At 43.9% G+C, this 23,948-nt stretch overlaps 1 protein-coding gene across 1 annotated transcript; it reads right to left on the reverse strand.

The window, feature by feature from the left end:
- Positions 1-72: 72 nt before the first annotated feature.
- Bnip3l (BCL2 interacting protein 3 like) lies at positions 73-23,720 on the reverse strand. Its single transcript, XM_021182107.3, has 6 exons — positions 23,537-23,720; positions 14,392-14,575; positions 8,718-8,790; positions 4,204-4,307; positions 3,933-4,082; positions 73-2,588 (listed from the first exon to the last, which is right to left on the reverse strand). Exons 1-6 carry the CDS (start codon positions 23,631-23,633, stop codon positions 2,540-2,542), a joined length of 657 nt encoding a protein of 218 aa, XP_021037766.1. The 5' UTR covers positions 23,634-23,720; the 3' UTR covers positions 73-2,539.
- Between the last annotated feature and the right edge of the window lie 228 nt (positions 23,721-23,948).

Below are 23,948 nucleotides of genomic sequence, written 5' to 3' on the forward strand. Positions count from 1 at the left end.
GGAAGGGATGCATGTAGGCATGGAAAGGCTTTTTAGGCAACAAGAGTGAAGTCAAAATGATATACGGATAGGCAGGTTTTGTGAGAGCTTTAATGGCACAAAATGTTTATAGCTACAAGTTACATGAGTTCTGTAAACTGTAAGGAATGACGCCAGTGCTGATGAGACAGACGAAGGATGCATGTCACTCTGGCTCCATTAATACCAGGAGTTCCAACAGCTGCTTCACCGTGAGAGTTGTCTCCATTTCACTCTTCACTGTGCTGCTGTTCTCTGTGCCGCTTTCCTCTTGACTTATAAACATCTGAGCCAGTTTTCAATAAACTTAAAATGAAGCCTGCTTCTCATCCCAAATTGTAAACAGGAATAAAGCTTTTTAAACCTTATCTTAAATTTTAACTTTGTTGAATCCTGCTTTGTGATAGGACAATCTGTTTCACCCAACAAGAATCTGCGTAGGAGTATGAACATCCCGTACGTTGGAGCTGCAAATCAACACTGTACAAGCTCACTGATGGACAGCTGTTCTGTGATGTATTCCATGATTTTACTAATACTTTCAAAAAATGGCAAAACTAACTTCAGTTTTAATGTTGAAAGAAAATCATAAATGTTCCCATAGTTCAATGGCACTGTCGATGAAACTGCTACTGAATTTAGAGAGAAAATGATGTCTGCCTGTAAGAGCAAGCGCTCGAAGAGTGATTCTGCTCTGCCAGCTCACACATCAGCCTCAGCAGCCTTGACCGTTTGGTTTCGGCTTTTCAAAACAACCACAGCAAAACAACAGGCCATCAGATTTACCTTCTTCCTAAGAAACTCAGGTATAAACACTTGAAGTGATAGGTGAGAAGGCAAATCAAGCGTCTCCAGGTTTAAGAGCAGAGAAGGAGAAGGCAGAAGTAGCTCACAAGTCATGTAGGTATTAAATGCCAGAAGGAAAATAACTCACAAAATTATTTTGGATATATATTTTATCTTTCTTAAAGATAAACAGCCATGTTCTTGAAAAAATGACAGAAATGTCTGCTTATCTATCTTTCTTTCCATTTCCATACAACACACCAATTTTATAAGCCTTTGTGAGAGAGAAGTTAGTTTCTGCACGCTGGCAAACCTGGTTGCCAAATTTTTTCAAGTCAACCTGGTGCACCATGTAGGTTGCTAGCTTTGAAATTCACAATGGTTCTTTAACTATAGCAAAGTGTACATCTTAAACGGTAATTATGTATTTATAAGACAGACTCCTTCAGAGTGATGCAGTGCTCTGAACTCTAACAAAATCTACTTGAGATCATCTGCAATCCTGATGCTGTCTAACAATTTGGTCCTAAAGCTTCACATTGTAGAAACAGACAAAAGAACGTCTGCCATTCAAAGAATTTTCTGAGTATTGCAGAACATCAGGAATTTGACAGAACTGAGAAGACACCTATGTGAGAAAACCACAGGGCCTGGGAGAGACTAGGACACCGTGGGAAGACTGTAGAATGAACGGCATCTTTCCAGAACTTTATCAACTGTTCCCACAACCCACGTCTACGTTTCCAAGTTACACAAGTACTTGGAATAACCCTGAAGTTCTCCTGCAGAGTGTAAAGGCTCCAGAGTGTAAGCAAAGCTTCCTAAAACAAGAAGCCTCTATTAACACCATGAATCAGACTCGTTCCAAGTCTCTTCTTAGAAAAAAAAAGAAACTAGAAAAACAAAGTCATGAGAAATTCACATGCAGATAACACATGAAAATACCAAACGCACAAAAACCTCAAAAATAAGTTTCATGTATGTCTAGGCCTGAAACATTCCTTACAAATAAAGATTCTCTATCGTAGAAAAGACAGCAATATTCTAATGTTAAAGTCTGCCAGTATGTTCTACTCTTCTGTTTCCTGTCTGTCACTCACACAGGCTGCCTCCTACAAACTGAAGGCGGTACAGGAGGCTTAGGAAAAGAGCGGCTCTGGAGCTGGTTTAAAGTAATTTTTATTGCCCAGGATATTTTTTTTCTTGTGTCTTGCTTTTTTTTTTTCTTTTTTTGGTTTTGTTTTCATTTTATAACTATAAATTCAAGCTTAGGGAAGCTTGTTTTTGTCCTGGAAAACAAAACAAAGACTAAACAAAGCTTTTTTGTTGTTATTATTTGCAAACCTGACCTCATTTAGAAAGAGATGTAACTGCATGGCTAGAACACAGCTTCTAGCATGAATGATGCAGGTGACTGGTGGTACTAAGAGGAGACAATGAACTGTTGACAAGATTATAATCTGCTGGTGGCATTGCTGAAAAAAAGCCCTTGCAAATTTCTAAACAACAGTAAACTCTGTTAGGAATCTCTAAAGTGTCTTACAGGCCAAAAAGGGAACAAGGTTAGTAAAATGCCCCAACAGAGTTTGAGTAAAATACTGGATTTGAGAGTTACTGGAGTTGGGGTGTAAAAATAGGGTTGTAGGTGGGGATCATGCTTACAATAGGTCTCAAATTCCAACTACAACACACCACTTCACAGGCCACACGCATTTCCAGGGGCTTTTCGTCTCCCTCAGTAGGTGCTGGCAGAAGGTGAGCTCAGTCGTTTTCCAATATAGATGCTGTAAGGAAGCAGAGTGTGTCATGTTCTATCTATTTCCACAATCACAGCAGCCTGGCCCACAGGGAGATCTCTGCGGACACGCTGGGACAGCCCTGAAAGCCTCTGTGCATGCTTCCCAGACTCCCCAACCTTAAAGCAGCATGTTCCAACTCAACTACAGGCCCCTGATGAGCTCAGAGCAAATGGCTGTATGGATTCTGTTTCCTCTAAGTCAGGACTGGAAAGCTCAAGGACAGGGATGCTAAGCCAGGTCAGGCTAAGGAAATTAGAACGCTTCAAAGCCCAAAGCAGAGCACTCCCCAGCCTCCAACTGAGTCCTTTTAGATAAAATGTTCTCTTGCTATTTCAAATCTAGAGAGATGGTGGTCACAGAGCCAGTGTTTTTAAGATGGGAACCTAGCATGGCTTTCCAATACCAGGCAAGAACATGACCCTTTCAACAGTAAAAGCAAAAAACGGCCAAGAAAAACAGGCAGCAAAATCCTCAACAATATCGCAGCAATTTTTAAGGCCCCTTTAAAACATTTTCTGTGGCAAGAGTTAAATTTAATTAAAGCAACAACAAAGCTTGAAGATTGATGAAAACAAGAAATACTGCAAGGCCCCCAAACCAAGCTTTTGTGGTAAATGAACTGAATAGTTGGCAGGTATTACGAGTCCTCCCAAGCTCCACACTCTCCTATCCTGTTTCCTCCACAAGCGCCTCTCACTCAGCTGTCTGTGAATACTGGCCCTGTCTGGAGGAACACATCCTCTACAGGAAAGACAGTGGAAGATGCACACCTGCCCATGCTCCAGAGCAGGCACTTCCCTCTGCTATGCTGAGCCACTCATAGCCAAGATCAGCAATGATCCACTTTCCATGCATCAAACACAGAAAAAGACTCACTGGGCATGCTCAGAGCATACTAGGTAGGACTTGAAACTAATATTAATTAAGCTAATGTTTATAAACTAAAATATTTCAGAAGTGTTTTCTTAAAATATTAAAATCAAGGGGGAAAGCTATTAATTGAAAAGACATGCCACAAGTTAATGAATTAAGGGAAATACTGGCTGGCTTTTGAATAAATGCCACAAAGTTTAAAAGACAAAGACGGTACCCATAGCAGCCTACCAGTGTATTCCAGAATCATGCTCCACAATGGTGTTTTACCATCTGGGGGAGGGAGGGCAGCATTTTTCATTTACTCCTACATTTACATTTAATAATTTATACATTAATCACAATTAGCCAAATTTTAAATAACTCATAAAAGATAAATAATGATGGCTCCTTTCTTTTGACTGCCTTGTTGCCTATTCCCATGAAGTCACATGATGACTCCATCAGGGTACTTACCCCAGCCCCAAGGCCAGCACATGAGAAAGAAAGAGAGATGGGATGAAGACTTTTAGGAACTCTGCAGAGAAAATGCCCCCTTTCTTCATGGCTCCACTCTTCCTCATGCTTAGAGACGCAGCACGTTTAGGGTGTCTGAAATGGAACTCTCTGGGGAAGAAGTTCAGAGGCTGGAATCAGACCACAAGTGCTGCAGACGCCGGGCCTAAGCCAGCCCCTCCATGTGAGCACAGAAAGCACACTGCCCACCCAGACACATGCAGTAACTTACTTGGGTGGGATGTTTTCAGGTCTACTGGACCAGTCTGATACCCAGTCTGCACTTTTCTTCAAAGCCTCAACTTCCTTTTCTCCTTCTACAACTTCTTCTTCTGACTAAAAAGAATTAAACAGTGAGAAGAAAGGATCAAGAGAAACATAGAAAAGAACAATTCTTTTTAATACAAAAACAAACTAAAGTTGTGTATTGGTGATTTTAGTGGAGGAAACAACCTGTTTTCTAAAACTGAAGCACAGACTGTAACCCTAGAAAAGTCCTCTGCAGGGATGTGGCAATTTGGCGCTGTTGAACCCGAGGATGCACACGTAGTATTTCACTGTATCCTTCTCAACATTAAACTCCCTATGCTGTACATATTCTCAACTGCATTTAAAATAAACATACCAAAAAGGAGATGGGAACACATTAAATCTGTGAGGAAGTTAGCAAAGGGATGTGGTAAATCATGAAGCTGCCAACCACCTGAGACCAGCATCTACTAAAGCCAATGTCACTCATTAAACTTTACCATGGTCAACTCCAAACAGAAACTGCTGCATTCCACTCTACAAATGAGGACAGGGCTTGTGAGCCTTGCTGAGGGCTTTGTAGCTACTGTTTTCTAACCCAGGCAAACTGCTCCAAAGGCCCAGGTTTCTTACTCTCTGAAAGATTTTTAAGATGAGTATTTCTCAAGATTTTGAAAACAATTAGTCAAGTTTTTCTGGAATAAGCTATTTTGAAGTGAGCCAGAAGTTAACATCTATTGCAATAAATGAAAAATATTCTTTTTATTGCTAGTGATAACCTAAGCTTTCAGGCCAGAAAAAACAAACAAACAAACAAAAAACCATTACATTTCCACATGCCTTTTCTTGTTTTTGTTTCTCTGAGACAGTACCTCATTCTGTAGCCTAGGCTGACCTGGAATTCAATATGGGGCCAGGCTGGCCTTTGATCTCCCAAGTGCTGGGCTACCATGTCTGGAAAACTCTTTTAACAGAAACAAAGAGTTGAAAAATTCCTAAAAATGACACATTAGTTGTATTTATTCAGTTTCAAAGGAATGTGAGGCTGTGACTCCAAACCGGAGCCCCAAAACTCTGATTCTGACTGACAGCTGAAGCCACCTGGCCTCTTCACAGGACACTTTCCCCATAGCCCCAGTTCCTCGGGACCCAGCTGTCTGGGAGTGTGAGCCTGGCTCTACACATAACACCCCTTTACTACCAAATCCAAGCCAAAAGCTCAGGGGATGTTTGCGTCCCTTTGTCAGCACAGTCCTTATCTAGTTCTGCTGAAGTTGGCAAATTCCACCAACTAACACAATGCAGCATTTAAGACAGAGCTTTTCCCAGCAGGCACTGAGCTTACTCAGAATCATGAGCTGGCTCTGTGGACCAACCCTGAGATCATCCTCAGGCAGAAGCCAATCAGCAGTCATGCTGCAAGCACTGAGCAGCATGTGTGCACACCATTTGTGAGTTTTCAGCCTACTATAGGTTCTTCTTTTTTTTCTTTAAAAAAAAAAAAAAAAGATTTATTTTATGTATGTGAGTACACTGTCACTGTCTTCAGTCACACCAGAAGAGAGCATCAGATCTCATTACAGATGGTTGTGAGCCACCATGTAGTTTCTGGGAATTGAACTCAAGACCTCTGGAAGAACAGCAAGTGCTCTTAACCGCTGAGCCACCTCACCAGCCCGTATAGGTTATTCTTTTGTTTTTATTTTTTGTTTGTTTATTTATGACATGTAGAAGCCACAGGTCAACCCGTAGAAGCTGACTTACTCCTTCCACCATGTGGGTGCTGGGGCCTCAATGTGGGGGTGGAACTCAGGCTGTCTTGCTGGTCCCCTGTTCTTTTGGTTTGGTTTCAGCAATGCTGGAGACTTAAACCCACGGCCTCCCACATGTTAGGCAAGAGCTTTGCCTCAGTAACTGTACTCTAGCCACATGGTAGTTTGTTCTTAGTTCCTCCTTTGGCCTCCCAGAACACCTGCTTTCTGGTGTAGCTTAGGTATTTTTAACCAGTTAATATTTTATTCTTTTCAGAGTACAGTGAGATTTGTGCTCTGAATTTTCCAATACGATGAGATTTCCTCCAGGGGAATAAAGCAAAGTTACCATTGGAGTGGTATAGTTGTTTTAGTCTACAAACACATTTCTAACCTTAAACTCTAATATTTACATGATTCTACATTTCTTTTACTGTCTGAAATTTGTCAATCCCAGGGTTTTGGAGAGGGCATGGTGAGACAGCCTCACCGCACTATAGGCTGACCTCAAACATTCTTTAGAGCCTAGGCTGCCCTTAGATCTCATGATTCTCAGCCTCCTGAGTCCAGAAACTGCAATATAGACCTTAACACTATGCTTGGTTCATTTTGAGATTTTAAGCCATCTTCCTGTGACTAAAGAATATGACAAAAGGGCCCCTCATCTAACCACACAGGACTCATGCTTTGCTCTTCCCTAGACACATGCTTCCAGTCAACTGTCTTCACCACCTCATAGTCAGGGAGGTTGGGAGGGGTCAGTCCTTATCTTACACTCAGTTAACTCTTCCTTTTAAAGTCTCTAAACAGGGATAGTAAGCTGCATGCCTGTATCCACGTACAAATAAACCAGAGTCTCACAAGATAAGAAAGAAGCCATTTCCAAAGATCTCAGTTCTGCGCTGGACCCATTCTCAACAACAACAGTGTCGGCATGAGACCGTGAATGTTTCTTGCTACACAATGGGGCCTCATGAGCACCATCATCCTATCAGTAAGAACGACGCTCTGCCCTTAGCTGTGCCAGCTTAGGAATCCTCACCCCTCGGCTCTGCAGTCCTGTCAAGTTTATCTGTGTGCCCAGCAAGCTCTCCTGGGACTAACTCCCTTCAGAGGTTAGTTTCAGTGGAAGGACTAGATAGATAGATCATGGGCTTGGATTTACTTTCAGTCCTGACTCCAACACTGACTTGCATTGTCATCTTAGGTGATAACCATGAGGACAAAGTGTCTCTCTCCCCATTTCCCCTAACTGGACTAAAAACACTACACTGCTAAAGTGTGAAGTTTTCAGGTTTGTTTTGTTTACATAAACTCAGCACCCAGTAAGACTGGTAAGCACTTGGTATTTTTCCTCACTTCTTTCTCTGGACAAAGCTGGAGCATGGCACCTCCTCACCTTATTCCTCACAGGTGCACAGAAAGAAGAGACAGCCTCAGTCAACTGTTTTTAACTTTCTAACATCAAACTTTCTTACTCATGAGATATGATTTTCCTAATCCCTGGTGACTAATTTTTCAATTGTTTCTTCAATTTTAAAAGGGCAATATAAAGCATCTACTAATATCTCTCCCTTGTTTGAAATTCTTGCCCCAGAGACCCAACACTATCTCTAGAAGCATTATGCTACCTGTGCCAAAACCAATGTTGTCTCTGCTGGTGAGCCCATCAGCATGGCTTGTCCCCTGCTTAAGGTCAATCTCACTGAGATTCTTAATTCTTAATCTGTCAGAATATCATAAACTATCCTGAATTTCAGATTTCTTTTTAATTTTAGGACGGCTGCATTCATCCCTAAAATCACACTTAAATTCGGTGACCACATCTGCCTGATCCCTGGAGTGCTTAACTCTGGGCTCTGTACAACCTGCATGGCTCCTAGGGCAGGGCCTACAGGACGGCCAGTGCTTTCCCTGCAGAGTATGTCTATGGAGCTTCCAACTGAGCACCCGAAGACACTCTTTGAAAATGTCTAAACGAAAGCACAGACTGAAGAACATACACAGCAGAGCATCAGCTCCTGCTCTCTTCTGTCCTGGGGATGCCTTTGCCATGAACTAACTCCATATGCTTTTCTCACACCAGTTACACCATCTTGCATGTGGCCAAACTCACATTTCTTTCAGCCATTTTACCACTGATCTTCTTTATCCAATAAAGCGTATCACAAAGGAAACTGGTATTCCAAGTTTCAGCATGTGAGCAGCTGAAGTGAGCTTATATAAGCCAGTGTTGAGCACATGGATTTTCCAGCGTCAGAAAACAGCAAAAGGGAGAGCAATGAGATGTGGGGAGACCGTGTAGTGGGACAGAAGCCTAGAACCCATACCAGGCACACAACTCCAGCACAGGTGCTGTGCTCACCCAGTAGAGAACAGCGCAAACAGGCGTCTGCAGGCCTCACTCAGACAGCCACCAGTACCTTTCAAACACCTGAACACAGGAGAAAATGGCAAGGACAAGGAAGTCCTATCTTCCACTTACTGTCTTTATGCTTGCTGGTAAGAATGCAGCATATCAAGGGCCAGCCTTGTACAACTGTGAGCATCCCAATAGTCAAAGTGACAGCTCTATGAGCTCATAGAGATGTTCTCCCTCTGACTCTGCAGTAAACACGCCAATGGCAAACTACTCAGTGCTGACTCGTCAGAATGCAATCAGGCTTGGAGCCCAGCCCCAGTTTTCAGCCATCAAACATGAGAGACTCTTATGTATTTTCCAAATCAAAGTAAAACACACACCTACCTGAGAGCTGTGGTCCCTGCTGGTATGCATCTCAACATCAAACATGATCTGCCCATCTTCTTGTGGTGAAGGGCTAAGAGAGAAAACTTAGTCATTAGTTTTTGTTTGTTTTTTTACACTTTAGTTATTTTTATGGACATAGATGTCTCTCTGTGTGGCTGCACATGTGTCCTGTCTGGCACACTTGAGAAGGTCAGAAGACAACAATCGGTAGTCTATTGTCCCCTGTCACCATGTGGGCTCCTGGAAATAGAACTCAAAAAGTCATTAGGCTTGGCAGCAATCCCTTTAACCAACTGAGCCATCTAGCGAGCCTTCCCAGTAGTTTTAATTCTTGATATCATATCTTAAGACTTTATTGGAAAACAGAAAACTGAAAGCTATAGCAAGATATCTTGGAAACAGGAACAAATCTGAAGACTATCTAACACCAAGTAAGCGAATCGTATGTGAGAGTAAGTGGTGAATCTAATGGAGTAATCATACAGAATGCTCAGACTCCGTCAGTGGTAATGCATGCCTTCAGAGCATCAGGGAATATACGGCGGCCTGATGATGTAAAAGCATCACACTGTCTTGTACCACTGTCCAATCCAAACAGCCTGAGTTCTTTTGTAACAAGCCCCCAGACCTTAACACAACTGAAGCCATGTCAGAAGCACCATTCTGACTTTAAAAGCCAGCCAACACCTGCCAAAATAGAAACAAAGACCTAATCTATAAAAAAAAAAAAAACCCACCTCATTCATAATCCAGGATCTAAGAAAAGTCCCTAAATGTATTAACTCTGCTTTTTTTGGCTTCTGTAGTTTCACTCTTTGCTAAATGAAGTGTGACAACCAGGATGTGGGTTTTCTACATAAAAGACAAAGAATTATGACGCTCGGGGGCTGCATGACTGAGGCCAGCTCTCTGCACAGCCACCAACCAGTAATATAAACTTTCTGTGTGGCACTAAGAGTGTTTGTGTGTGTTCTCTGATGGAATTACCTCACAACACTTTGTGCACACACAACTCCTCAGCATTTTACTCTTCGGAGGCTTCTGTGAGGCAGAAACTGCTCTTACAGTCAGTCCTGTTAGGATGTGTCTTTTTGCTGCCATCCTCTTATGAGTATACACTACAGCTTTTAAAGGCTGCACAATACATGAGTTGGTCAACTTGACACAGCTGGACTCATTTTGTTAGAGGGAATGTCAATTGAGGAAAGGCCCCATCAGATTGGCCTGTGGACAGTCTATAGTGAATTTTCTTGATTGATGATTGATGTGGGAGGGTCCAGCTCACTCTGAGCAGTGCTATCCCTGGGCTGCTGGTCCCGGGTACTCTAAGAAAGCAGCCGAAAGAAGCCTGGAGAAGCAAGCCAGGAAGCAGCTCCTCATGGCCTCTGCTTTGGTCCAAGTCTTGAGTTCCTGCCATGACTTCCCTTGATGATGGACTATAAACTGTAAGGTTAAACAAATCTTTTCCTCAAGTTTCTCTTGGCTATGTTCCACAGCAGAAACCTTAAAGCAGTATGTGATACCACCACAAACTGAATGCATAGGTAGATGAGAATACAGATGCCTCTGTTAGGCCAGAAACTAAAGAGTAGAACTGTAAACAACTGCTATCCATAAGATTTTTGGCACACACCTTTAATCTCAGTACTTGAGAGGCAGAGACAGGTGGAGCTCAGTGCATCTGAGGCCAGTCTGGTCTACACAGGTGCTCCAGGACAACTAACCTTCCACAGAGAGAACCCATCTCAAACATAAGACAAACAACCCAAAACCTAGTCTAAATTTAATTATAGAAATAGGTAGTTTTCATCAAGAAAGAATATGTGGGTGCTGGAGAGATGGCTCAGTGGTTAAGAGCACTGACTACTCTTCTAGAAGTCCGGAGTTCAAATCCAAGTAACCACATGGTGGTTTACAACCATCCATAATGAGATCTGACACCCTCTTCTGGAGTGTCTGAAGACAGCTACAGTGCACTTCTATATAATAAACAAATCTTTTTTAAAAAATAGGATTGAGTAGGTGAGATGGCTCAATGGGTAGAGGTGCTTGCCTGGGAACCTGATTCCTAGAACCTACCTAAGGTATAGGGAGAGAACCAAATCCAAAATCCTCCTGACCCACATAACAAACTAAGGCACATATGTGCACAAATATGGCAAGTATATACAATCAATTAAATTTTTTTAAAGGAGTCTTAAATGGAAATAGAAACAGTTTACATCAAACAATGATATACATTTATCGTCTTTGTGATGACAACACCATGGCATCAAGGGCCAGCCGCATACAACTATGACCAGACCCGACAGTCAAAGTGACCTGCTACTTAAGAGGACTTTTCCATAAGCCCACAGAAGTACTGTATTGCTGACACCAATCTTTGCTAGAGAAATACTCCCTTCTTCACTGGTAAGCTGGTTACACCTGAGGATTCAGAATGTCATCAGGCCTGGAACCCAGCTCCTCTCAGGCTCAGCTAGGGAGCCTGTTAATCCACTGTAATATGCTTCTCCTGCACTGACAGCCAATGGAAGAGCTCTAAGGACGAATCTATACTGGGCTTTCAGAAACAGCCCTGAGTGGGCAGGAGAGAGCACAAAGCAAGGAACGCTAGGGACAACTTCTAATCACCACTGCAGTGGCTGTCCTAGGACTTAAGAGATCTACCTGCCTCTCTCTGGAGTGGTGGGATTAAAGATGTGTACTACTACATCTGGCATGGAATAATTTTTAAATAAAACACCTGAAAAACAGGCTAGGCCTAGTGGTGGAGGCCTGAAATCCCAGCTTTTCTAGACTCTGGGTCAGGAAATTTTCAAGTGTAATGCTTCCCCAGGCTACACAGCAAGTTTAAACCCAGTCTGTGCAACTCAGCAGGACAGTTCCAAAACCAGAGAGTAACAAGAGGGCTAGAGATGCAGCTCACCAGAGCAACTCATGTCCAGCAGGTTAGAGGCACTGGGTTCAGTCCTCAGCACCAAGAGAAAAGTAGGGAAGGGGAGGTAGAAATGAAAGGAAAAAGGAGAAGAGAAAATGTACATCAGCTGGGGCTAATGTCCAATAATTTGAAGAACCCTTCCATCTACATTGTAGGTCACAAAAGAAACATGTCCTAATAACCAATTATAAGTCAAATGACACAAATCTTGAAGGCACCTATTTTGTAGCAGTGTTGTGTTATGTGTGTTTTGTACAATCTGTGCAGGTTCAAGTGTACGTCTCTGTAGAAGCTGAAAGTGACTCTCACTACTTTCCTCTTTGTTCTCCATCCTATTTTGTAAGGTAGTGCCTCTAACTGGACCCACTGTCCCAGCAGGACTAGCTGGCCAGGGAGCCCCTTTGCCATTCCTCATCATATTTAGGAACCTGAACTAAGCTGACCCTGGGAAGATGAATTCATAGTCCAAGGCACACATCACTGACATCGTAAGCTAAATAAAAGGTCCAGCAAGCAAGTGACTTCTTTGTACCCTGTGAAGTATAATGGACACATGGTACCAACGATCAGTCTCATGCTTGCACATATACAAAAATGGTCTACAGAGGGCAGAAAGCTTCAGGAAACAAAAAGAGAAAACTCTTGAAATCCTTCAGCAAGTCTATGATGGTTTGTATATGTTCAGCCCAAGGAATGGCACTATTAGAAGGTGTGGCTCTGTTGGAGTAGTGTGTCACTGTGGGTGTGGGCTTTAAGACCCTCATCCTAGCTTCCTGGAAGCCAGTCTGTTCCTACTTGCCTTTGGAACAAGATGTTGAACTCTTAGCCTGCCTGGATGCTGCCATTCTCCCTCCTTTATGATAATGGACTGAACCTGTGAACTTGTAAGCCAGCCCCAATTAAATGTTGTCCTTATAAGAAAACCCTAAGACAAACACACTGGATACAAAAAACTTTATTCTGGCCAGGCATGGTGGGACACACCTTTAATCCCAGCACTAAGGAGGCAGACACAGGCAGATCTCTGAGTTCGAGGCCAGCCCCAGTCTAGGACAGAGCTATGTAAGAGACCCTATCTCAAAAAACAAACCAACAAGACTACTGAAAAACAGACTCGTGCTATAGCCTCCAGAACCAACGGCAACTACTCAGAAAAAAACATGTGCTCACTTCTGCTTGTGACAGGAGACTCAGCAACAAGGCAGAGATGATACGGGGGTGGCAGGGTGCTCACTGTGCCAAACAGCCAACCAACCTGTCTTCCAGCTGCCTTGGAGACAGAGCTGGGTCATATAAGGCATACAAGAAGGTCAGATGTGATTTAACTACTTTCTCTATTTCTCAGATAAAAATTAACAATGTACTATAGATGAGACACAAAAACAGCTACGACAAATATGCACAATCTCTTCCTCCAGTCCTACCCATGCTGCTGCTTTTTAGACATCCTTCAATATTCTTCCTGTGTATGTGCATCTTCACCGTGATGACTGATCAGTCAGCTGCAAATGGACCAGCACTGAGCAGCCCAGGAGGCTAACACTGTGCCAGGAACTGCACCAACAAGTTCTCTCCATTGTTGGAGATGGGTTATTACTAGGTATTGTTATGGAGTCCAGGCAGGCCTTTACCTTGTGGAAATATTCCTGCTCAGCCTCTTCAATGATGAGACTATAGGTATGTCATATCTACATGAGCTTAGAATTGCTAATGTTATTTAATACATAATTTCTCAGGAAAGGAAAGAAAAAGAAGTACAAACTGAAAATTCATGAACCACTTGTTTTCCTTTCCTACATCTTTCTGTATTTTTAGTCCTCACCATAATAATCATAATGAATGGACTTAGGTTTTCAGAAGCGAAGCGTCATACAGAGATGTAAGTAAATGACCCTTCCTCTGAGAAACACACGCCTTCAGTACACTGCTTACTGCGAGCCACAGTCACAGACATGGCTGTAACCGCCATCAACTTGCAGGTCCTGCAAGCTAGCATTTACTGAGTGTTTTCTGTGTGCCAGCCTGTTACTGTGAAGGGTTAAAAAAAGGTCACATGGTCCCTGCTTCTGATGCCTAGAACAGGAGAGACTTGTCACCGTGAGTCACAACATGGGCTCAAAAACAAAGGAAAATGGGATAAACTCAGATGAACTCTGAGAGTACATTCATGACACTAAATTGTATTTTCATTTTAAAATTGCATTTAGTTTGTGTGTGTAGACATGTATGGGTGTATATGTGGAAGACAGTGGACAACTTGAGGAAATCAGTTTTCTCCTTCCACCATGTGGGACCCAGGATGAAACGGGTCAACCAAGTTTGACATCAAGTGCTTAACCATCTTGCTGATCTGCTATTCAATTTCAAACTGATAAACAACCAAAAATAATTCAATCTGAGAATAAAAATGACAATGGGGGTGGGCAACTCAGTGCCTATCCATTAGCTATACAGTTTTTAATTTTCTTGAGACAAGACCTTACCATTCCTGACTGACCTGGAACTCAAGATGTATTTCAAGCTGACCTCAAACGTACTGCCTCTACCTCTACGCTCTGAGATTAAAGGTGTGCACAGTTGTGCCCGGCCTAGCTGTCCAGTTTAAACATGTATGCTACAATAAGCCCGGAGGCCTATTCTGCTAATGAGTATTGAAGCAAATGAGCTCGCCCCTTATGAGTTAGCTTCATAACCACCCACTCCCGACTTAGCACCCAGGGCTTTACTTACCTGTCACAGTGAGAACTGCCTCTTGAGCTGCTCTGTCCCGACTCATGCTGTGCATCCAGGAGGATCTTCTCCATGTCTCCATTGTGGATGGAAGACGAGGAAGGAACGTGCTCCAGCCCCCCATTCTTCCCATTTCCATTCTCATTGCCATTGCTGCTGTTCATGGGTAGCTCCACCCAGGAACCTGTTGGACGGGTCAGATAGTAAGTCATAACCACTGCGGGGCCAAAATCCCTCCTGTGCACACAGATGCCCATATGCTGAGTTCAGATAAGAGTTCTGACTTGCCTCAAACAGAAGCCAAAGTATTCTGAAGAAAATAAACATGAACAAAGTCAGAGTCCATGTTCTTATGCTCCCTCAGGGATTCCTGCATTAAAGCCCTCAGAAGGTAGAAATCTGAAACTTAAGATGTGCTCTCCAGCCAGTTAGTTTTCTTTTTGGTTAAAGCTTAATTTGTATCCAATCAATGCTTTGGTGAAAACTTAGGCTGTCCTTCAAAAATTACATACCTCTTCCTTTACTAGACAGGATGTTACATTTAACATTTCAGTTACACACAAAGTCACTTGCCATGTGTGCCACAGGATTCATCAGCTCTTTAGGTACGTTTGTACTAAATTAAGTCAACATATGACTTAGCAACATCATACAGTTCACCTTAACAGTACAACTGTCTACTAACACAACTGAAAAAGCCCCTGGAGTGAAAACCTGAATGTTACCACAAAGCGCTCAAATAGTTCCCAAACCCAGGCCCTTAATAATGCCAGGAAAAATTAAAAACTGAGGGGTGAGGAGCACTGGCTCCATTCTACAGATGTGTGTCTCTCCTTTGTGCTACACTCTTTCAAGGCTTTCTCTTCTATACCAAACGTACCTTGTGAAGTCGTCCCTCCCCTTTCTCTCCAGGACCTCTACTTTCTAGGGTTTTCATGAAGTCCTCAGAGTATGGTTAAAGGGCGTGGGACCACAGGAAAAGAGGGTGGGCCTTTATAATCTGTTCATTTTCAAAGTTCTTATTGGCCCAGTAGGTTGAATGATTAAGGTTCTTAAAATTTTAATAGGAATCAGTAGCAGTAGCCAATTAATCAAGTTCACAAAATAGACATGTTCTACGCTCCCTCTGCACAATACTGTACTTTAGGAAAGTAACCAACAGTCAGGCACAATGCTCACACTTGCACTCGGGAATCTGGGGGCAATATGACGATCAAGAGTGAGGTCAAAAGCAGTGGTGGTGCACACCTTTAATCCCAGCACTCGGGAGGCAGACCTCGGATTTCTGAGTTTGAGGCCAGCCTGGTCTACACAGAGAAACCCTGTCTCGAAAGACAAAACAAACAAAGACAACTACAGTGTACTTACATATAAATAAATAAATAAATAAATAAATCTTCTAAAAAGAAAAAAGAGTGAGGTCAAGGCTGGCCTGGGCTACAGAGTAAAGCCGTAACTTGAAAGAAAATGGAAAAGCAAACAAAATTTCCCCCCAAACCTTCAAAATGTAATCTAACAAATCAGCAGGGCTAAATCTCTAAATCCTTAGCAGATCGGTCAGAACAGTCAAAGACTACCTCAAACCCTAAAATGCACCAAAGGAGTCAATGACACCAGGCCCAGGAAGGAAAGCTCCCTCACCCCCATCCTCACTCAGTGTCACCATTATACAGAGCTGTGACAGAGGGCCTAATTCCCAGAGCTGCCAGAACTAAACACAGTAACTGCAGACAAACAGCAGACGCTCACTTACATACTAAGGAGTTTGTATCTGTTACTAAAGAGTTAGCTAGTCCTCTCCATCAAAGGCAGCTCTCCCGCCCACCAGCCCTCTGCCCTTTGCCAGCAGTCTGGAAATCACCAATTAATTCCAAACAACACAGCCACACAACAGCACCTGGCCTCACTCTACACCTACGTGAGGATGGGCATGATGGGAACACAGGAGGAGCACATAAAACCAGTATCACTAAGAGATCTCTAGCAAGGAGAGTTTAAATATTTAGAGTGCCCCTGAGTGGATACAAATGTGCCAGAGCACATCTAAATTTAGATCTCTGTAAAATCTTCTAGAGGGGGGGGAAGAGAGAATAAACAATCTTTCCCCTACTCCCACTGCTTCTAGGATTTCAAGTGTCTATAAAAACCAATGAGATTGGTTCTTGTACACAGCCCACTGTGCAAAATAAATAAAACCAACAAAGCCCAGGGATGCCCTGGCAGGAGCACTGAGGACCCAGGGCTGCAGACAGAGACTCAGACAATCAACAAGTGCTTGGAAAATCTGATCAAAGGAAAGTGGTAGACATAGTGCTTGGGTTTCTGCTCCTCATTTCTCTGAAGGATTTCCAAGCCATCATGCCAACTTTCCACTTTAAACATATACAATCACTACCTTTACCGTTGGGAACTTGAGAAGACACACCTAGGAAAGTTTAAAAGTGACCCCGGGCCAAGGCCTCAACAGCCTGAAGCACAATGCCCCCACTCCCACTGTAAGGCAGAATGTCTTCACTTGACAACCACCAGCACCACAGTTAAGAGTGCAGAGGGAAGTCAGTCACAGCCCATGCTAATGTTAACAGCTTATGCTTGGACAGGTGCCTTAGCCTTTGTGTCTCAGTATCCTTATCTGTAAATAAGGATAAATGCTGTAGCTATTTCAGAGTTACCAGGATGGCACAAATAAAGCACACAAAGAAGTGCCACAATACAGGTCAGTCATTATAGTAAAGTATATTCTGTATGACTTCAAAAATCACTGGATTTCTAAAGTGTGTTCCTTAAGTTCAGAGGTGTCAGTATACAAAACTAAGATTCAGGGATGGAGAGAGGGCTCAGCAGTTAAAAGCACTGGCTGCTCTTGCAGAGGACCTGGGTTCAATTCCCAGCACCCACAGGAAGGTTCACAGTCATTTGTAACTCTAGTTCCAGAGGATTCCATACCCCCTATTTGGACTCCCTGGCCACCCATTACACATGCTGGGCACATTCATGCAATGCAAGCAAAACACAGATACAATTTTTGTTTAAATCTTAAAAACAAAAACCTAATAATAATTCTCTCCTCCCATTCTTAGTGCCAAGCTTTGTGAGGTTTTGTGGGGGCAGTGGGGGGAGAAGGCTGTTTGTGGTAATGGGGGACTGAACCCAAGTGCAACAGGGTATGTAACCCAAGCTCTGTGATTTGTGAGTCAATGACCCAGGCCCAGGAGGGAAAGCTCATCTGGCTGGAATGGCACTCCAGACTTTAACAACCCCTCACCCCCACCCTCACTCAGTGTCACCAGTATACAGAGCTGTGACAGAGGGTGTATGGTCTCATACAACCCAGTATATACCTCAAATCCCAACACCTTAAGTGCTGGGGTCATAGGAAGGCACACCACCCCTGGCTCCCACTCCTACATCCAGAGGAAATCACTTAAATGGTTTCACATGGAAATTTCTACAAGTTTTTTTTTAACTTATGAAATATTTTTTCGGGACTGAAGAAATGGCTCAGAAGTTGAGAGCATGGGCCACTCTTCCAAAGGACCTGGGTTCAATTCCCAGCACCCACATGGCAGCTCGAAGCTGTCTGTTATCCCAGTTCCAGGAGACCTGACACCTTCACACAGACAAACATGCAGACAGAACAGCAACGTACATAAAATACGTTTTATATTAGTTTGCTTTTTGAGATAGGGTTTTTCTGTGTACTCCTGACTATTCTGGAACTCACTCTATAGACTAGGGTAACTTCAAAAATTATTTTTTTAAATAAACAAGTGGAATTATACTATATATTAAGTTCCTCTAAGTCACTGGTTCTCATGTCATGACCCCCTTTAGGAGTCACACATCAGATATCCTGCAGATCAGATTCATGACAGTAGCAAAATTACAGCTATGAAGTAGCAACAAAATAATCTGATGGCTGGGCGTCCTCATGCTCCACAACACGCGGAACTGTACTAAAGGGCCAAAGTACTAGGAAGGCTGAGAACCACTGTGTTAAGTACTGGTTTTTACCTATAACTCTAAAATGCGTTTCCTTCTTTCTTTCTTTTTTTTTTTTTGGTTTTTTTGAAACAGGGTTTCTCTGTGTAGCCCTGGCTGTCCTGGAACTCACTTTGTAGACCAGGCTGGCCTCCAACTCAGAAATCCGCCTGCCTCTGCCTCCTGAGTGCTGGGATTAAAGGTGTGCGCCCGGCTTAAAATGCTTTTCAGTGTTAGTATGTGCATTCTTTTGAATACCTTGAATCTCATTTTTAAAATTTCTTTTACAATTTCATGTGTACGGGTGTTTGGCCTGCATGGTGTCAGCGCCCCTTTAACTGGAGTTAACATGAGCGAGCCACTACCCGGTGCTAGGAATCAAACTGGAGTCCTCTTTAAGAGCAGTCAATGCTCGTAACTATTGAGTTTTCTTTCCAGCTACCTAAGATCTCACTTCTTATAAAGACATAGCATAGTTTTAACTGTTATCCAAAGACAGTTACTCAGAAGACTGTATTCCCAGTTCACTGACAGAACCAGTCAACATTCTGAAAGAGCCTTAAAAAGCTAGATTATCCTTAACTCAGCAACTGTCTTTTAGAGATCGTCTAAGTATGTGTGTATGTGCCTCTGTGTGACTGCATGTGCATTATGGAGACCAGAGGTCATTCTCAGGTAGTTTCTCAAGAGCCACCCTCATTTTCTGAGACAAGATCTCTCCTTGACCAAGAAGCTGATAATTAGGTGAGGGTGGCTAGCCAAGGAGTCCCAGGGATCTACCTATCTCTGCTTCCCAATGCCAGGATTCCAAGGGTGGACCATTGTGCCTGGCTTGGCATCGGTTCTGGGGAACTCAAATCCTCATATTTGCAATGACTTAATGATGGAGCCATCTTCCTGACTCCAGCTGTGTTCTCTGTGGAAGTGTGCAGTGCCAAGGGAACGCTAGGTATACATTCCTTAGAAGGAAACCTATTAGACAGGTGTGGTCCCTCACACCTGTAACCTTGGCCGTGGGTGTCTGAGGCAGGAGGGTTGCTACAAGTTCAATCAGTCATCCTGGGCTGCACAATGAGACCCTGTCCAAAACCAAAATTAAATAATCTGGTGTTGATAACAGAAATAGAAACATTTTAAAACACTAACTTTATCTTCTGAATATGACATAAAAAAAGGAAAACAGGTGGGGATGGGGAAACTTTTCTTTTGCTATTGTCTTTCACTTCAAGCCGAGGCCGCCCTGGACCTCACTCTTAAGTGATCTAGGTTACCTTAGCCATGACCTGAACTCATTTACAGTCTCAGGTTCCAATGTGCCACCTCTGCCAATCCTCACAAACTCCCCTAATACTTGGAAAGGAAGCAAGGCAAAGATTTCATGTAATCCAAAAAATACAGAGGAAACCACCTCCGAGCAGTTCTCTTCCTAACAAGAAAGCTTTAAAGAGCGAGCTGAAGCAGTTATTGTTAAAGGACTGTTTACATGTTGAAAGCTGTTCCTTTGTGCTAGTTTGTACAAAGACATGGAGGCTTATTTTCTAATTGAAGTCTTCTGGAATGGCTAGGGAAAGGCATTACAGGTTCTGGCCAGTAATTGATCATCACACTACTGAAGCTTGCAGCCTCTAAGCTTCTCACCAACAATTAAATCCTCTTACACATCACAGGAAACATTCTCATTTTCTCCCAACTTTTCAAGGCCTCACAAGTCACTTGCACACAGGGGTCCTGAGAGCCTTTCTGTTTGCCTGTTTCAGGTCCTAGATGCTGGGATCTCAGATAAGCTCGAAACAGTCTCTGGCACTCTTCTGTGCCAGAGGAGTGGGTACTACACACTAGTGACCGCCAAAGGCATCATATGCCCTCGCCTGAACCTCTCCCCAGGGTGGACAGCAAGAAAAGGCTATAATTCCAATTACACCAGAGTTATGATACCACTCTCATCTTCCTTATGCCATTCCTGCAGTCTCCTATGTGTCTTACTCATACCTTGAGAAACTTGATAGTTTTGTTAATTATAAAAGTAACAACTGGAAACACCCTTTTGGGTATTTGTCTTCCAACAGTTCCTATAGTGGTAACAGAATCAGAGAAAGGTTTCACTGTCTGAAATGTATCAATAATTTGGGCTGGAGAGATGGCTCAGCTGTTAAGAGCATGCACTGCTCTTACAGAGGAACAGAGTTGCGGGGCGTGGTGATGCACGCCTTTAATCCCAGCACTCGGGAGGCAGAGGCAGGGGAATTTCTGAGTTGGAGGCTAGCCTGGTCTACAAAGTGAGTACCAGGACAGCCAGGGCTACACAGAGAAACACTGTCTCGAAAAACCAAACAAAAAAAACAAAACCAGAGGAACAGAGTTCAATTTCCAGGACCCATATCTGTTTGTATTCCAGATTCCAAGGATCTAATGTCATCTTCTGGATGCTATGGGTACCTGCACTCAAGTGGACATACCACAACATAGGTACGTGTATACACACACACACACCCCTAAAAATAATCCTTAAGAGATTTTAGTAATTTGCCATTAACACTCTGCTGTGGGGTTAGAGAAATGGCTCAACAATTAAGAGCAGTATCTGCTCTTCCAGAGGACCTGGGTTGGATTCCCAGCATGACTTGGAGGCTCACAACCATCTGTACTTCTGTTCCAGGAGATTTGATGTCCTCTTCTGGCCTCGGAGGCACCAGGTATGCACATGGTGCACATACATATATGCAGGCACACCCATACACATTAAAAACACACAGACAAACCCTCTGCCATGATCCTTGAACTAAAGATAAAAATCCCAAGCCAGAGATAATCTGTATGTGTTTCAGCTGCTGTTTTCCACAGTTGTGGAACTGCGGCCAGCCAAGTGCTTAGACTTATCAGCAATTAGGATGGTTTTAGATGTCTGAATAAGTTGTTTTGCTCATCAAAAAAAAAATCACTTGGAAGAATCAATAAGGTTTGTTTTGTTCAATCCAGGGTTGTGTACTAAACTTTAAAAAGCAAACAAAGGCCAGGCAGTGGTGGTGCACCCTTTTAATCCTAGCACTTGGAAGGCAGAGGCAGGCAGATCTCTCTTTGCCTCTGCCTCCCAAGTGCTGAGGTCAGCTTGGTCTACAAAGTGAGTTCCAGGGCAGCCAGGGTTACACAGAAAAACCCTGTCTCAAAAAACAAAACAACAACAACAACAAAAAAAAAGCAAGCAAAGTAAGAGGCAAGGACAGTAATTAAACCTGGCACCATCGAGCTTTCAGTAACTTTTAAAAGTACAGCTTAATTAGCCCAAGTACAATACTTTCTATCTAGCAGATTTCCCAAAGTAACATCTGGTGTCATCTATAGGCTGGAGGGTCTCTAAGAGCCATTGAGAAAACTAAGGAAGAAGCTGGCTGGCCCATGACAAACACCTCCCAGGTCTGTGAGACTTAGGAATATACAAACATAGCTCAACCCTTTTCAGTTCTGTTGTTAATAAAGAATCCAAGAAAAATGAAAATCCCTTTGAATTTCCACATCCCCATTCTGACCAGACATCTAAGCAGTAAGAAGACGCTGAGCACAACTAACTCATAAAGGCCCAGGCGGAAGATACACATACATAAGCATGCCAAAAACAAGTGAAGGCTCCTGAAAGCACCGATGGGCCTCAAAAAAGAGCCCCAGCTTCTGGAAATAACATGGAGCATGTATTTCTTTTGTCTTTTCATTTCCAAAAATGTATGCTAAAGATGGGTAAAATTTTAAAATTCTGAATTATGTGATATGAGTAAAATTTAAGGACACACTTGACTATATCTTTGTAAAAGCCGGCATTTTAGAGAAGTTATCAAATATTGCTTATCAAAATATGAGGCGGGGACAGAGTCTTAAAATTCCTGAATTCTTTGTTCCTTATTTTTTGATTTTGTTGTTTTCTGACACAAAGTTTTATTCTGGGGACCATGCTTACTACACTTCCCTAATGCTTGGATGACAGGCAAGTGCCACCATACCTGGCTAAAATACCCAACTGCTCCTGCCACTATCCGGTAGTATAGGATTCGGTAACAGCGCTTCCCTAAACCGTTCTGGCCACCCTGGAAGCCATCCCTCTTATGAAAGACACTGCCTGACCTTTAAGCATACAAATGGCTTTTAAAGAACTTCATCTGGCCCTGTGACAACTACCACCACCCACTACCTCTTTCATTAAGACGTGAAATCCAAACAGAAAGGTTGGGCAAGAAGGTCCGGCGATCTCCCAACAGCAGCGGACACTCTGGGGACAAGATGTCTGTTTGACTGCAACTCGATCCTGACCATCAACTTTCAATTGCTAGTACCTGTGCCCTGCTTCTGTTGTGTTGTTTACTGTTATTTCCTTAAGTCCACTGCAGATTTGGCTGAAATGGACGTGATCTTAGGGCATGTGCTGGGCACCCAATCCACTTAACATAAGAAACAGCACGTGAAAAGTTACTAGTATGGTGGCTGCCGCCTGTCACCCAAGAACTTGGGAAAGTGGAAAGCAGGAGGGATCAGGTCACTCAGCAACACAACGAGTGCGAGGCCAGCCTGGGCTACATGAGACTATCTCAAAAAAAAAAAAGAAAAAGAAAAGAAAAAGAAAAAGCAGTAAAATATGAATTCAAGGTTAACAGCAACAAAAAAACTCACTTGAGAAACTTGGGAATTTTTCAGACTAAAAAAAAAAAAAAAAAAAGATAAATGTCAGGGGCGGAGCAAGCACCCTGCACGAAACTCCGATGACCCCCTGGACTGGCGTGTGGTAGGAGGCGAGCGAGCTCAGCAAGCACACCTGCGCGGCCGCACGTCCACCCGCCACGCCCGACCGGTCGCGTCCATCCCCCGGTGTCCCCGCCGCACGTCCCATGCTCCCCCTCCGCGGGCCAGCCTCCGCTTGCCACCCCGAGTTGCGTGCGCCTCCGGCTCCCGACGCCCACCGCGACCCTAAACCTCTGCGCCCAAGGCGCAGGCCGCGAGCCAGCGCCGAGCGCCTGCTCCTGACCGGAGCGCGCCGCTGTCAGTCATACGCACAATCTCGGTCCCGACCAATGGGCTGCCGTCTGCTCCCGCCCTCCCACCCTCCACCCCCCCGCACGGCGGCGGCGGCCGAGCGGCTCCTCCTCCCCCATCCCTCCGCTGAGCCCGGCGGCCCCGCGCTCACTGTTGAGGCCAGCGGGCGGCGGCAGGGGCTGCTCCCCTTCCTCGCAGTTGTTGTTGTTGTTGTGCAAGGGCGGCGGCGGCTCGACTAAGTGAGACATGGTCTGGAGACTGGAAGCGGCACGGCCGCAGGACGACAGTATCCGGCTCTCGAGCAGCAACACAACAAGTCGAGTTCCCCCGCCCCCTTTTCTGCGTCTGCGCAGTCCCTCCCTTCGTGACGTCAGGGCCCTCCCGGACCATGTGATGACAACACAGGCAGCTGGACGGCGGGGTCGGAGCCCGGGAGAGGGGGCGTGACCAGGCCGGGCTGGGCGGGGCATTTGCGAGCTGCTGGGGACGTGCGGGTACGGAAGTCGAGCTAACAAGGGCGCCAGGAACGAATTCCTGCGAGTCAGTCGCAATAGCCGGAAGGG

This window comes from Mus caroli, unplaced genomic scaffold, assembly GCF_978045245.1.
Source record: "Mus caroli unplaced genomic scaffold, Mus_caroli_1 scaffold_12, whole genome shotgun sequence".
NCBI lineage: Eukaryota > Metazoa > Chordata > Mammalia > Rodentia > Muridae > Mus > Mus caroli.

Excerpts from the sequence above, each read along its gene's own strand:
- Bnip3l (XM_021182107.3), bottom strand. The coding sequence starts at position 23,633 with ATGTCTCACTTAGTCGAGCCGCCGCCGCCCTTGCACAACAACAACAAC. Across the intron at positions 8,791-14,391 it reads GGCAGTTCTCACTGTGACAG|CCCTTCACCACAAGAAGATG; the intron begins GTAAGTAAAGCC and ends TTTCTCTCTTAG. Across the intron at positions 2,589-3,932 it reads GTGCTGGCCTTGGGGCTGGG|CATCTATATTGGAAAACGAC; the intron begins GTAAGTACCCTG and ends GCTTCCTTACAG.